At 37.5% G+C, this 15,945-nt stretch overlaps 1 protein-coding gene across 3 annotated transcripts in view; it reads left to right on the top strand.

The window, feature by feature from the left end:
• The window catches only part of PALS1 (protein associated with LIN7 1, MAGUK p55 family member), a 60,997-nt gene that overhangs the window by 17,047 nt on the left and 28,005 nt on the right, over window positions 1-15,945 (top strand). For 2 of the 3 annotated variants that reach the window (XM_076344855.1, XM_076344853.1), the window contains exons 2-3: window positions 5,970-6,057; window positions 13,542-14,055. In XM_076344855.1, coding sequence (XP_076200970.1) covers window positions 13,689-14,055 — 367 coding nt within the window. In that variant the 5' untranslated portion in view covers window positions 5,970-6,057; window positions 13,542-13,688. Of the gene's footprint in view, window positions 1-3,666; window positions 3,919-4,881; window positions 4,969-5,969; window positions 6,058-13,541; window positions 14,056-15,945 lie in introns of those variants that run through there. The other variant, XM_076344854.1, reaches the window with a different exon arrangement.

The raw sequence follows: 15,945 nt of genomic DNA, 5'->3' as shown, positions 1-15,945 counted from the left end.
TATGCATGAAAGGTAAAGTGGGACAAATTAGTGAATTTTGAACTTGTACAGAAAACTGGGAAGACTGACTTGGCTGTTCCTGGATTGTGTTTTCCATTCTCTATTGCTGTTACAATTTTCTTTATTGTAGTGGGTTGTAGTAGGTAATACGAGTTTATGGAACTAGTTTTAGTTGTCAGACACTTCAGAAAGTTCTAATGATGGGGCAAAATTTATGTTGGTTTTTTTTTTGAAAGAGTAATTGTTTACTCGTTAATACAAGCAAGTGTAAAGTATAGGTTAACATACCTTTCACTGTTTATCCATTTCACTGGCACAGAATATTCAAGATGGTTGAGAATTTTTTTGTGTGAGAAGCAAAAATTCAGTATTCAGCTTTCAACTCGCAAATTAGGGGAGGGAAGAAGGCTTTAAAGATGCTACCAAGAAGGAAAAGGTTGTTTTTAAACAAAGTTTTTAACACTACAGTTTGAAGAGTCATCTTCAGCTTGATTAGTGTAAGAATTGAGAGGAAATACTTCCTCAAGTTCAAATGCTGTGTTGGAAGTTCATTGCACTAGAAGATTCACTCCGCGGTCTTAGTTAAAGAGAGGTTTCTGCTGAATTCCACCTTCCTAGGTGTGGAATCTTTGTTCCTTAGTATGATTTGATAGTTCTGTGGAGGGATTTACATCACTTGGCTTACCAGTGTTTTTCCCTGACTTGTATAGTGATGTGTAATATCTTAGTTCAACAGCTCAAGTGATGACATGGTTTTCTGGACAGAATTACTGTATCACTACGTAAGAAATAAGTTACCACTACATAAGAAATAAGTTTGCCTCTCTTCAGATAGAAGTGTCTTACATTCCTGTGAGTTTATCACAATTTTCTAATGTTTTCTTAATAAAAAGAACATCTGCTTTAACAAGGTTTCAGAAACTGAATATACTTTCTTTGATTTAGTAAAAGAGTTGAACTATGAAAGAGCTCTGCAGCCACAGTACTTATGTTCTTGAATTCAATTTGCAGAAGTGAGTATGTTCCTGTCAGGGTTTTATCTTAATTTGTGTAACTGTTGCTAACGTTAGGCCCAAGAGTCCACTTACATTTAATAGGAGAGAAAGAGAGTCTTTTTATAAGGTACAGAAGGTCTCTAATGTTATGTCTTCATAGCCTTTGTGAAGCTTTCACATGCATTTTTATTATGAAGTCTAGTAATATAGGTTATTTACAAAACATTTGATTTTCACATCCCATAGTGAAATTTTGGTAATACACAAAGTATTTTTCTACAGGTTTTCCTCATGACCTTTGTTTTAAGTTACTAGATGGTATAATTGTTCAGCAGTCTTGCCTTATAGTATGACCAAGGAATCGGCATGAGTTCTTCAGTCATGGTTGGCATTGTTCCCATATGTGTAACAGATCTTTGTGATAAATATTGGGAAGGTTTGAAATAAGGGTTATTTGTAATTTTCATCCATTTCCAAATGGTTACCCATATGTGAATTCCATTGTATAGGTATGCCTGAGGTGGTAGTATTTTTATTTTCATTAGTGTTCGACCAGTAGGTGTACCATTTTATGCCTTCTGCTGCAAGCACTCAGAAAATTAAGATTTATCTCTGTTATTGCTGTCCACTGTAAAAAAAAAAAAAAAAAGCTTTAGTTTCCAAGTTGTGGATTCTCATCTAGTGTGTTTATACTATTTACACAAAGATAATAGGTTGAGAATGCTACTTGACTATCTTCAAGTAATGAACGTGCAGAGATGTTCAGACTTTTCAGTAGGACCTCCTTTAATAATGCCCTCAAGACATGGGTGTTCAATTTACCATTTTTGTTTGGGAGGAAATATGCTCAAAGATAAATGCAGGTTTTGCAGTCCTCTTCATCCACAGTGTCTCAGGTTATGCCTTTTAAGAGAAACCAATAGGTTCTTTAACTGTCCTGTTTATATCATCAGGAAGAGATGCAAGTGGCTGTAGGTGTGTGGTTGCTTTTTTGTGGTGGGGTTTTTTGTGGGTTTTGCTTGGGATTTTTAGGATGAAAAGTTCTTTCAAAATCAGTAGCTGTTGCTGAGGGTTTTTTTGCAGGGGGAAGTGGATGAATTCACAGAATATGGTTCCATGAGATGAGGTTCCATTGGAGTTGGCTCTCTGCTGCCAGCAGGGGGAGTTTCTGCTTGTCTCTGTCCTCACCCCTTTACCTCCTTGGTCTCAACCACTGGCTCCTGTCCCTTGTGCCAGTCCTGTCACCTTTCAGATTACATTGTGAGCTGTTTTAGCATGCCACTTTGACCAAAACCCAACAAACAAAAATATTTTGTGACATTCTACAGTCTTGTTGAATTAAGGTGACTCAGAGAGATTTGACAAGCTTCAAAGCTATCAGAGAAGGCACTGGCTGTACAACCTAGAAGTGGAAAGGGTAAGGGAGCAGTCAGAAGAGTTATGAGACTGCAGTCTTCAGGAGCAGCAAACTAGCCCAGCTTAACAGTCCAAGGAATCATACTGACAGTCTCTTTTCTGGTTCTTGTCATAAATTCATGAACTATGGGATCTCTGTTTGGAAGGATCAAAAAGTAGGGCACACTTGACAGCCTAGTCAGCTTTGTTCTGTGCTAGCAGTTGGGGAGTTAGCTGTGCACAAACATATGGTTTATGTGATTTCCCTGAAGAAATTACTGAAATGTTCTGCAAATATTAAGTAATGTGACTGACACAGTATAAAGAAACTACAAAATTTTACAAATTCTGAACAGTTGTTTCAGTCTGCAAAATTTTGAGTTCTGACTTTGGTACTTGTCTTCTACTTCTCAGCAGTGAGAAACATTCCAGCAGATTTCATGTACGTGAACTCACTTGAGCATAATCCTTCTCTGCAAACTGTGACCAAATATTTCTTTGGGGATATATTCACTATAGCTATTCATTGCATTTAACCTGGTTGAGGATGGTTTCTTTCTTCTATAGTAGCAAGGGCTTCTGTCGTCTTTGTCTAACAGGGTGTCTCAGCATAGTAATAATATTGAAATGGGTATCGTAGAAAAAACTGACATACACTGCATGGCTGGTATGCCTTGCTTACAGTGTCCTACAGAAAAAGCAAGTACAGATGATGTTAACTAGAAAGAGAAAACCTTAGGGAATTATGCCCATGAAGTAAAAATCGTTCAGAAGGAAACTTCTAAAATTTATGCAGCAGTTTTTTAGGGATTTGCTCAGTGGAACACTCACCACAATCTCAGATGAGTTTAGGAATGAAAAACTTGTGACATCAAAGACCTGAGTATCTAAAATAGTTTGTGGGTTTGTTTCCCCCTCCAAAAAAAACCCTAGAGAAGAGCTCAAATGAAATGTGGTTGTTCTGAGTTTGTGGTACATAAGTGACTGTGAGCTCTGTGAAGTGCAGAGATCATAGTACAATTTTGTATTTTATGTTCTGTATTTCAGAATTTTGATCTTCAGAAGTCTCAACTCATTTTTGTGGTCAGAAAAAAAAAATCAGAAGATCCTTATCTCCCCCCCACCCACCCACCTATGAGTAATACAGCGATGGAGCTAATCAGGTCAAATCATTGAAGACAGTAATTAAAAAAAAAAAAAAATCACTTTGCTGTCACCCATTCAGGTAATATTGCAAAAAAAGTTGAAAAGAGATGCCAAGGAGGAAGGCCACACAAAAGAGGCTAGCATATGTATCTTCATTACATAATGTTGTGAGACTTTGCTTTTTGAACTTGCAAAGCCTATAGCTCAATCATATAAAGCTGAAAGACAGTCTTGGTCCCCTCTTTGAAGACTGTTGAATTAGATGGCTAACATTTCAGCATTTTTGGATGAAAGCCTGTGAGGAATGTCTGTCTTCTCCTTTTCTTTAGATGATGTTTCTAAATGTGTTTATTGGATTCACCAGGTATTGGAATATTAAAACGTAAGTAAGGAAGAAATTTCTCTTTCACCAGAATATTGTAAATATGACTTAAGAGCAACTTACTGTGGAGGACTAAACTAATGCCATTTTGTATGAATTTAAATGTCAGATGAGATGTAAATTATGGAACATTGTATTTTCAATTTAATTTGGGATTAGTTAGTATAGTTTTGGTTCAATCACCTCTCTGAAGTGAAAGTGTCATTTATATATTAGAACTTACGAACATTTACTATTAATACTGTGTTTTGCATAGTGAAGCAGTGGCAAGCATTGACCTTAAAAATAACATGCTAAAAAATCTGAGGATTAAAATGAGACCGGGGTGCAAGAGCCCAAGCCAAAAAGGATACAATTTGAAGGGCATGGGGGAATCTTATTAGAGAACTAAAATAGCAGCAGTATTCTTAATTTCACAGAGAATATGACCACTGTTTAAAACAAGGACAGGCATGTTTACTTTTAAGACAATGAAATCTGAAGTCTTAACTGTCTGTGAATAGGTGATAAGAAATGACTGTCTTGTTATCATGCTTCTGGCTGTCCTGTGAGATCTGTTAACATCCCCTGGAATTCTAGGAATTTCTTCACTCTTCATTTGTTATGCTTGAAGGTTTCTAAATGTTTGGAATAACTGCTAAATTAAGATAATTCTTTTTTTCTTTCACTGTTTATCATCTTTTCATTGCAGCCCATAGACGTCCGTGTTATCCACTCATATCTATGTGTAGAAATAAATGTTTCTTGTTGAGCAGGGATTGTTGGTGCTAAAGACTTGATTAGAGCTGGGTATTCAAATGTATGCATAGTTGTAGCCTGTTAATTTAAGCCATAGAGGGATGCTAGGGTAGTGAATCTATGTGCTGGCTTAGGTTAATGTGGGTGTCAGACCATTTAATGAGCTATAGTGTTGGTTGTTTCTGTGGGCTACTTTTTGAAACTGAGCGTGTTTCTTTTTTTCAGGTTTTCATTAATTGGTGTAGAGACTGCCCTCTGCTGTGCTCTTCACCTAAAGTAGAATTTAGGTCTTGTCAGCACTAGGAGTTGCTCGTAAGTGTTCAAAAGGCATTAAACCATGTCAGAGCTCTATTGATGTTACAGATGGCAAAATGTAAACAAAAGTTAAGTACTATATTACTGAATTTAAAAATAAGCTTAAATGACCTTGACAAAAGTCTTAAGTTTTTCTATCTCGATGTGATTTTTAGCAATAAGCTTCTTGAAGTCTACTCTGATTTGTTTCTGTTGTCATTCCCTCTCCCCAATACTTCTGTAGTCACCCCAGCTGAAACTCTGTTCCCCCTCATGTCTATTTTTCATTTGGTCTAAAAAGTAGAAATTAAACAATGCTGATGCGTAAGTGGTAGTGTATGTTTAAAACAAAGGGGATTGTGCCATATAAGATGTTTATCCTTAGTGTTTTCAACAATTGTTTTTAATAGCAGTCAACTTTGGAAGTATTTTAATTACTTGTGTAACCGAGGAAAAAGCATTTATACTACAGTGGAAAGTCAGATTTGTAAAGAAAGCTTCTTGTGCAGTGGTTCTGCTTGACCTGTGCTATCACTTTTAACTGATTAAAGGGTCTCATTATTGAGATTATTATCAAGGAAGGCTGCTGCTAATAGAGCATGCAATGTGTTTTTCACAGAAAGCTTGGTAAGAATTTAAAGAAGATTGAAGTGTTCCTCCCTTTTCATATGACTGCTGTGTTACTTTTATAAAAATCAGCTTGTTCAATTTCTTAAAGCCTTGATCTAAGGGGCATTAATTTCTTTAGACCTAACAGAGAAAAATATCGTATTAAAAGTAAGCTACTGTGGTGTATCCTACATCTCTCTCCAACTGATTTCACTCACCTGAGTCATTGAGGCCGTGTGTTTCCTAATGTTTGCTGTAAATAGAACAGTTGTAGTGCTGTACTTAGAGGTTTTATTGACCTCACTGCTGCTGCGTATTGAGAGGTTTTAGCCTCTGCTGACCGGGCTTGATAGAACTGACAAAGTGTTTTTTCGCCTCTGCATTTGGGTAATCGTCTCTGTTTCTAACAGGGCTGGAAGACGGGCTGCCACGGTCTCAAAATCCGGGGAGAAGCAGCGGAGCGAGCCGAGGGGCGGCGTGGCGTGGCTGGGGTGTGACGTAAGTCCCGCAGCTCTCGGCCCGAGCGCGGCGGGAGCTGACGAAGCTGTCGCCATGGGAACCAGCAGCGCTCCGGTCCGGCGGGGGAATGCTGAGTCCTGCAAATGGGGGGCTGCAGCTCCTGCCCCGGGAAAGGGGCGGGGGGGCGGTAAACATCACCTCCCTGGGCCAGATGAGTGACCTGCTGCTATTTTGGACGTTTGGCAATGAAGGAGAGTACTTTGATTAGTGATAACAATTACAAATCTTGCATTTCTGCTTTTAATTTTGAGGCAGCAGGAATTCTTTGTCCAAACTCCATTGTCTATCGCACTGGGTAATTAAATTAAACGTGGCCTCTTTTAGAAATATATCTAGTAGTCTGATGTGACTAAAAGTTACAACAGTGACTGAAACAAGAACGGAGTGTTGTATTACACTGGATATTTATATAAAGCAATCTTTGGACGTACCCTGGAAAGCAATTTATGCTTCTGCAGTGAAACAGGTTAAAATCCACTCTCTTGTTTGTCATGTGCAAATACACAATGAAATTATGATATATACTCTGTGTGTGTCGTAATTTCATATAGTTTGTGCACAGAAATTGCAAAGGTATCTCGCATGTATTTTACTGCAAAGGTGCAGTTGCTGAGGAGAGGTCCGAGTGATGTAGCTGTTGATTGATGTGATGTACTCTCTTATTGGTCCATGTTTATCATGGAAAACACTTTGTTCATATCTGTTCTGTAGGTAGTAGCCCTGTATCTTTTGAAGTTGATAGCGTAGACTGGCCAGTTCTTGAGCTGTGACTTTTTTGATTGTTGCCGCTGCATCAACAGATAAACAAGCCTAATAAAATTAAATGTGTCTTAAATAGACCACAGTTCTTAAATGTAATACCGATGCGATTCAAAAATGTGTTTACAATTTCCCGTGTTTGCATGTCCAGCAATTTGTTTATACAATTTATAAAACTGGAATCTAACCGTAGCACCTGAATTTTCAGTTTCATCAGTTTCTCTGTTCTTTAATGTTGCAAGTTAACATTGTTACTCGTCTTGTACGAAAGTAACTTAGAAAGCACTAACAATGAAAATCACTTTCCTTTTGAGGGTTTAGCCCTTTTTGCTGTTGATCCACGTATCTTGCACATTTAAGTGAGCATGGAATGTTAAAACCTCTTGGCATGTCTGAAAGCACTTTGAAATACACATGTTGAACTCGGTTACTGTGCTTGACAGGTTTTATAATGAACTCTGGTCTGAAATTACTAGAAATAAGAGTCAGCTGGATATTAAAGGAAGAGTTTTCTTCCAATACCAAGACTATGCTAAAGCATCTAATTAGAGGAAATAATGTAAAATATTGTAGACTAAAAAAAACCAAACAAACCATACCAGAAGTTGCAGTCTTGAATGTGTTGCAAAGCTAGAGTAAAGAGAATTCTTTTTTTCTATTACAGAATTTTTTAAATTAAGAAAAACAGTATCAAGTTGTCATAGGTTTTGTAACTTTTACTTGCTTTTGAAAAACATCAGGATGCTCCAGTCTGTACCAGGCATTTCAGGTACTATTAAGCTCCATAGGAGATATCTGTGAAGTATTTTCTACCATAAACTCTAGTCTTTAACTTTCATCAGCTAGTGGTTAATTTTATGCTGTGCAGCATGGTTTGTGTTGTGTTTTCCTTTATGTAATTGGCTTCCAAGTCTCTCAATCTTGCAGGTTCACTGAAATACTGTTGAAGAAACAAATGATGCTTGAGAGATGATGCAGGGAAAGCTGGGAATTTTTTTTTTCCTACACTGAGCTTCCATTTGTGGAATTACTAAAGTGTTTTACTTTGTTATTTTGTGATTTTTATGACTTAGGTTTGCTTGCTTAGAAATCTGAACTACTGAGTAAAAATACCAGAAGACCCACCATTATGTGAGCCACTAATAATACATGGTAGAGATCTCTGGCATAATTTTATGGTCATATTTTGTTAGTAATTCAGATATCAGGAAGCATCTTGTATGTGATTTTAATCTAACTTTAAATTCACTTCAGCAACCTAGAATTCCTCTTCCGCTTGTTTTTAATGAATGTTTTAATATACTGTGTCTGTCATAGTATATGGCTTCAGCTGGTCATAAATCCTTTGCACTGTGCCTGATGTTAAATATGTATTTCTTACGTTTATAATATAATTACAGATATAGGTTGGGCTTTTATACTCTCAACTGTGCCAAAACTAATGAAATTCAGTTGGAGGTGAGTGCTGAACTCCCTTGCAGTCATTCAGAATTCGCAGCTTTAATGAATATTAAAAAGGGAACTATCACGTCTAATCATACTTCTAGCATTGAAAGAATTTTAAACACCACTGAAATGTAACACAAAACCTCAGCCTCCAGAAAATGTCATTTTTGTTCTTTGGAAGTTGCTGAAGCAAAACAAATTTAATTTCACTGTACAGAATTTAGTTGTTAAAGCAATTAGGATTGCTATGCACACCAGCCACAGTTCCCGGGAAGCAAGTGAAAACTTAAACCACCTTACAGCACTTCTGTTTCTGTCCCTGTCAGTATGTATTTTATACTAGCATCTGTCTTGCACACCAAGATGATTGCATTTATATGTGTTTATTCTTTGATAGAGCTTTTGGGGTCTGTGCTTTGTTTAGTGTATTCAGGGTGGTTAAAGAGATGATAGAAGCCTGACATTGTTAGGGGTCAGTATGAAGAATGATGTGTAGCTTGTGAAATACAGTATTTTTGAGAATAGTAAGTATAGCTAGCAAGACAGTAGTTGTGTGTTTTTCTTTAATTTTGCTGTTTTGAACTCGTACCAGAAATATGGTTTGTTTGCTGTTCATAATTACTTCACAGTGAAATTATTGTGTGATGCCTGATGGTGATCAGAGTGACTGAAATGCTCTTTCTCAATAGCTGTACTTATGTTAGCAGTTTATACAAACTGTCCTCTGTAGGTGTCGTGGTTTAACCCCAGCCAGCAGCTAAGCACCACACAGCTGCTCACTCACTCCCCCCCCCCCCCGCCCCCCGGTGGGATGGGGGAGAGAATCAGAAGGGTAAAAGTGAGAAAACTTGTGGGTTGAGATAAAGACAGTTTAACAAGCAAAGCAGAAGCCGTGCACGCCAGCAAAGCAAAACAAGGAATTCATTCACTCCTTCCCATCGGCAGGCAGGTGTTCAGCCATCTCCAGCAAAGCAGGGCTCCATCACGCGTAACGGTTACTTGGGAAGACAAACGCCATCACTCCAAATGTCCCCCCTTCCTTCTTCCCCCAGCTTTATATGCTGAGCATGATGTCATATAGTGTGGAATATCCCATTGGTCAGTTGGGGTCAGCTGTCCTGGCTGTGTCCCCTCCCAACTACTTGTGCACCCCCAGCCTGCTCTCGCTGGTGGGGTGGTGTGAGAGGCAGAAGAGGCCTTGACTCTGTGTAAGCACTGCTCAGCAGTAACGAAAACATCCCTGCGTTATCAACACTGTCTCCAGCACAAATCCAAAACGTAGCCCCACACCAGCTACTGTGAAGAAAATTAACTATCCCAGCCCAAACCAGCATAGTAGGGCAAAAATTTGAACAGTAAAAGTAATCTGTGTAGAAGAGACTTTCACATGTTCTCTCCATGACCATATTGGTAAGACCTGTGATATGAAGTTGGACAGAAAACAGTCATAAATCTGCTTTATGTGGACAGATCTACATGTCATGTGGAAATGCTAAGGTTCCCCTGTTGGATATCGGCAGTTCGAAGGAAGACAGTCAAAGCCACAATTTAACCCTATTAAACTTTGAGCAACCAAACTGTGTAACACAGACACTTGTACATACCTAAAGAGTATAAAAACTGCTAATACCAAGTTCTAAAATGGAAAAGAATTCTGTTAATTCCAAATATTATTCTATATATTTTACATACGATGTAGTAAAAATGAGTATTACTGAGTATGTCCCTAAATTTTCCTCCTTAGTATAAGAACTAATGTAACAAAATAAGCTCCTCTTGGGCTGAAAAGCTGGTTTATTGGATGATCCACAACCTGCAGAGAACAGACTTGGTATAACAACCTTCCCTTATTGTTGTTATCTTGGGATTTTTAAAATTGCAAAAGAAACCTTCAGAAAGAAGAGCGAAGAAAACTGTTTCTGGAATTATTTATCATAAGGCTTTTGATGCCATGCTTATTGGTTAGAATAAAATTTTCTGTTCCTGGTGCCTGCCTCAAGCTGAATCTTATTTTTAACCTCAGCTACACCACACCTTAATTTGAGGACCGAGTTAACATTTTATCAGTGTCATATTTTACCTTTTAAATTCCTTAGGACCATTGTAGAGAGGGACTTCAGAGACGATCTGATTTTTTTCCTTTTGTGCTTATTTCATTTGTTGCAATTGGGCAGTAGCATTTTTCCAAAACTGTTGGAGATGAGGATTTGTGATGTCTGAAGCAGATTTGAGACAGCAGAAAGAACAGTGGGCTTAGGTTTGGAAGGGGTCACCTGTTTTCAGAAGTTCTTTGATTAAAGGAAGTTGTTCCAGCATTCCAGACTCGTAGCATGCCTATGCTTTTATGGATACCAACTAGTTGTATCTGGGGGGTCGGGTTTTTGTGGAGTTGGTTTGATATTTTGGTAACATTAAATTGTAGGCTGCCTGATAAGTGATACTTCATATCATCTTTTGTATTATCTGTGTGTGATTACTTTTCCTGTACTGTTTATTGCTTGCTTCAGAGACTTCTAACTTTTTGGGATATCAAAAATACTTTCTATTTAGAATTTTCCTAAAACTCTCTTAAATTTTGATGCCAGTTTTCTGAATATTGCTGTTAAAGTGTGACTGCAGGAGAACTCTAATTTTCTATAACTTTTGCTTCTTTCTTAACTGACTTAACTCAGATCTTAAATACTGGAAGTGAACAGCTGTTATCACAGGCCACTTAAATGTCTTGGTTACTCTGTTCCACGAATTTATATACCCTTTGCATTTTGCCATGCAGCTTATACTGAAAATGTAAGCAATGTACTAATGGTTGCCTATTACTAATATTTACCTCAGACTATATTTTTGTTTCTCTGGTCTCCAGTGCTTATTACTAAACTAAAGAGATTTAAAAACTTCTCATTCTATATACAGATACATGAGTTTGTGCCCTTTTTCTGACTTCACCTCAAAAGATACTCTTTGTCTTAGGTAGCTAGTACTTTTAAATTTGATGGAGGAAATGTAGCTAATCCCACCTTAAATATTTTTGATCAGTTATTAAATATTGGCCATCAACTTCATTTTCTGATGTGTAGATTATCTTTAGTGAGTGTGACATTATTTAGCTTACACATGATTGAGTGTTACGATGGTGGTATTAAAGTTGCATTTTACTTCTTGCATATCCTCAGATAGTGGTTTTGACTTCTTTAGTGCTGAGTAAATGGATATTATTCATTCCCTCAAATTGTTTCGACATCTGTTAGTTGTACCAATATGGACTGAGGAATGTGAGTTTTCTTTCAGCTTGTCAGAGTTGAAAAAAGATGAATGTAACTTTCAAAAGGCTCAGTCTTCAGACAAGCTATGGCCAGTACAATGTGGATGAAAGAGAATTTGAATTATCTTCCACCCACAGTTAAATTAGTGCTCTTTGCAATTTTATTGTACCCAGTGAGACTTCCTTTTTGGGGATTGGTATTTCTGTACAGTGAAGTTGCCTTTACAGAAGGGAAAGTGTGGCTTTCTGAGGATCGTTTTGCTAAATTGTTATCTGCCTTTCTCTGAATTTCAGAGACCATTTTTTCATATGGTGCTTTATATAATCCTGTCTGAATGCTAACTTTATGTGACTTTATTCTTTGGAAAGCTGTTCTTTTTAAGTTGGGCACTAACTGAAAGTTTTACAGGCGCCAAATAATTGTGCTGTACTTGCACTGCTAGCCCCACTACTGTGCAGCTTTTGATGGACTTTTTTTGTTGCCTGAATTTTTTCTGAATGTGGGAATGTTGAGCATTGAAATAATTTTTACATACCCATGCAGTGCAATTAAGTATCTTTTAAAGGCAAAAAAGAATTTTTACAACCACAGAAATGCTTTAATATTTATTTCTTGGAAGATATTAGTAATAACTGGTAGTAGTGGCTAGTCAGGAAACAAGTAAAGGAAATTGTTTTGGTGTTGCTCTATGTAGCTATGTACTACTCCTTATGAAAATGGAAAGCTGTACTTATTTAGAATTGCAAGCTGGCAGAAACTTGTGTAGGAGTTTCTATTGCTGCTCCTCCAAAACAGTACTACTGATATTTAATTTTCAACTTAATTACCACATAAGCATCTTTCCCTTCCTCCTCCAAACACAAACATTTGGTTTAAGAAAGTTGGTTGGTTTTTTGTGTTTTTTTTCTCGGTGCTTCCAGTGTGTAATAAAACTTTGAGATATTTTGTAGTATTTCCTTTCAGTAAATAAAAAGAAAATGATAAAAAGAAACTTGAAAAATTAAGTGTATTGGTAATACTGTATGCAACTATTTATTAATTTTATGACCTTTTAATTGGACATGTTGAGGATAATACATCATCGGCTTTGTGATACAGAAAGGCAATGTGGTATAAAACATTTTTATATGTATTTAAGAGCTGAGTGGTTATATTTATCAGGACACTTAAGATCTTTAGCTTGAATCATCAGGAATGAGAAACCAGATTAAGGTGTAAGAAGTGTAGTGGAATGTCACTACTTGACTGTGGAAATTAATTATTGTTCTCTGTCAAATCTATACCTCTGTACGCCCACACAAGGATTTCTACTCTTGTATTTAATCCTTTCTGCTTTAATGCATACTTACAGGAAGTATTAAGAGTAGCTGCTAACCAGAACTCTCCAACCCTTATCCTAGGACTTTATCCCTACTTGGAACTCTCTAAGTGCAGCTCCAGACTGCTTTAGATAGTATCTTTTGGAAGAACTCTATGCCAGACCTGTCTTCTCTGAACCTGGGAAGCAATGTTTACATAAAAATGCCTCAATTTATGAACAATAAATGGAAATATCTTTACCTGTGTTTAACTTACTAAACTTTTTGTGAACATGTTGTTTATAACAAGTTATTCATATTTAGTGTTTGTAGGATCGTAAGCATGGTTTGTGTTGGAATTTTTAAGAATGAAAGGATAAATTAAAATTGAGTGGGAACCTTCAGAAAACTGCTGATTTGCAATTGTGTGCGTGAATTGAATCTCCACTGCTTTGACTGGGAAATGTAAGAGACTTTAGCATTAGTTTGAACAGTACTCCTTTTCTAACATTGGCATGTGAACTTTACTAAAATGTGTGAAACAGATTTGTGAGGGTTCTGTAGTTCTTAGTAGGGGAAGAAGCACTGTAAATGTGGAGGAAAAGTTCTGTTGTTCTGATGACTGGTGACCTGAAGAACTCTTATGTGTTTTCTTATTAATGCAGTTATTCACTAACTTCTTTTGAATATCTTTCATTAGATTTTCTTCCTGGATGTTTCTTCAGCTGTCTCGTGATGGAAGGGAAATATTTTTGAAGTTATAATGGATTTTACGCAACATCATAACAAAAACTGGCCTAATAGCAGCATTTCTGTTTGAAGAGAATAAGCATAATTACAAATAATCATGACAACTTCTCATATAAATGGACATCTCACAGAAGATTCTGACAGCGAAGCAAAAAATGTGGATCTTGCATTTCCTGAGGAACCTCAGAAGCACAGAGAAATGGCTGTTGATTGCCCTGGGGATTTGGGCTCCAGGATGATGCCCATGCGGCGGAGCGCTCAACTTGAGCGAATCCGTCAGCAGCAGGAGGACATAAGGCGCAGACGGGAAGAAGAGGGAAAGAAACAAGAACTGGACCTTACTGCTTCCATGAGGCTAAAGAAACTAGCACAAATTCCTCCTAAAACTGGAATAGATAATCCAATATTTGACACAGAAGAAGGAATTGTTTTGGAGAGCCCTCATTATACTGTGAAGACAGTAGGTAGGTAAAATGCAATGAATGGGCTAATGGAGAAAATATTTAGTTGATACTAATGTTCTTTTAGGCCACTGAAAACCTAATTTAGCAAATTCTTCCTATACAGATTTAAAATCTTCTGGTCCTTTGGATTTGTGGTGGTTTGGGTTTTTTGTTTATTTAGTAAAGCATCAGGCCATGTGCCTCAGCAAGTGGCTTTTCAAAACCGATCCATTTGGGGAACAGTTAAATACCCTGTAGATAACTAACGAATTCACTGGATGTCTCCATCCTCTTTAGGCTGGGGAAAACCATGTAAGTAATACCCAATTTTATTATGTTTGAGGCACAGACCAGAATAAGCAACTTACTGTCATTTAAAATAAAAATGCAAGAGTTTTTAATATTTTAAAGAGAAGCATGATGGTGGTTTCTTCTTATTCTGGCTGTCTTGCATTATCAATTGTCACCTAGCATAATTTACATTTTCTCTTAAAGTATTGGTGTTGGTAGTGAAAATCTGCTTACCTCGGCACTTAGACATTGATGAAAATGTAATGTTAGTAATTTTTGAAGAAATAGATTCTGAAATTGTTCATTTCATAGCTGTCATTGCTTTAACTATGCTCGTGTAGAAGCTTCTAACCTTTCTTCAAACATAAGTATCTATTTATCTAAAATGTGGTGCGTCACTGGAGTGAAAAAGAGGCACTGGGAATTTGTAGGAGTCCAGTTCAGATTTCCAAATCTATACCTGTTCTGAGATCCAGACTGCTTTAAAAAGGTGCCTTTTTTTGGGCTGCACTAAAGATTCTTGCTATTCTTTCCTATTGGCTGGTAGTTGAGAACACAGAGTGAAAAATAGCTATCAAATTGCTAATTTTTTTTTGCTTCATCTTTAGTATTTGTGTGCTCGAGCAGCATTTCTGCTAAAGACAGCTCTATTCCATGACCTTTGGTAATCCTTACTGTACAAATCCCTCTTTAGGAAAATTTAGATTGAAAGGGTTGTCAGGAAGTCATCCCATCCAACCTCCTGCTGAAAGCAGGGTCAGTTGTGAACAAGGCAGGTGCACCTTGTTTTAGTGTAGGGCTTCTCAGCTTCTGTCCAAGAGATCTTTTGTAAGAAGCAGATTCTGTACTTAACTTTATGAAGTGTTAGATATTTGATTGTGAAATTCTCTTCTTAGAACACAAAGCAGAAGATGCAAAGATTGACGTCAAACAGTAGAAGCAACTTCTATTGGGACTTGCTTAGCCACAGTGGCTAAAAGCTCTGAAGACTGACTACAAGAACTGGAAACTGGAACTACAGAAGGGAGGAAAGAGAGTGACTTGGAATTAGAAAGCTGAGGCTAGGTTTCATGCCAGAGTTGCTGAGAACTTGGAGGGAGGGCTAGGTGGAAACCAATGGGTAAAGAAGTTAGGCATGGAAGCTGGTAGGAAAGAGAGAAATTAATAATGAGGATGGGTCTGACAAGCTTGAGAACCAGTAAGGAGCTGGGGTAGACTGAAGCTGTTTGAACAGGAGAGGCAGTGGTGGAGAAATTACTGTGATGACAAAAGGCTATTTTGAAAATCTCTGTGTGGGGATAAAATGGGTACAGGCTGCGGGGGAAGCTGAGAGATTGTCAGAGAAAGACAATATTTGTGAATAGCTGGAAGGAGGAAACTAGGTTTGGGTCAGCAAGAAGAGAAGGGGGGAAATTGCTGTGAATGGAAGCTAGGATTGTGTGAATACTTGATGTAAGAAGAAAAACCCTAAACTGGAGACAAGAATATAGAGGTGTGTATGTGGAAAGAGGTAAATTAGGAAATAGCAATATATGGTATGAGATGTACCTTGAAGGGAGAATGTCCTCATGGATGAAATCACGTGGTCAGACTCCTCCTCACTTTTGTAATCGAAGCTTG

The sequence above is a fragment of the Aptenodytes patagonicus genome, chromosome 7 (genome assembly GCF_965638725.1).
Source record: "Aptenodytes patagonicus chromosome 7, bAptPat1.pri.cur, whole genome shotgun sequence".
NCBI lineage: Eukaryota > Metazoa > Chordata > Aves > Sphenisciformes > Spheniscidae > Aptenodytes > Aptenodytes patagonicus.
This window is presented reverse-complemented; position numbering and strand designations above follow the sequence as displayed.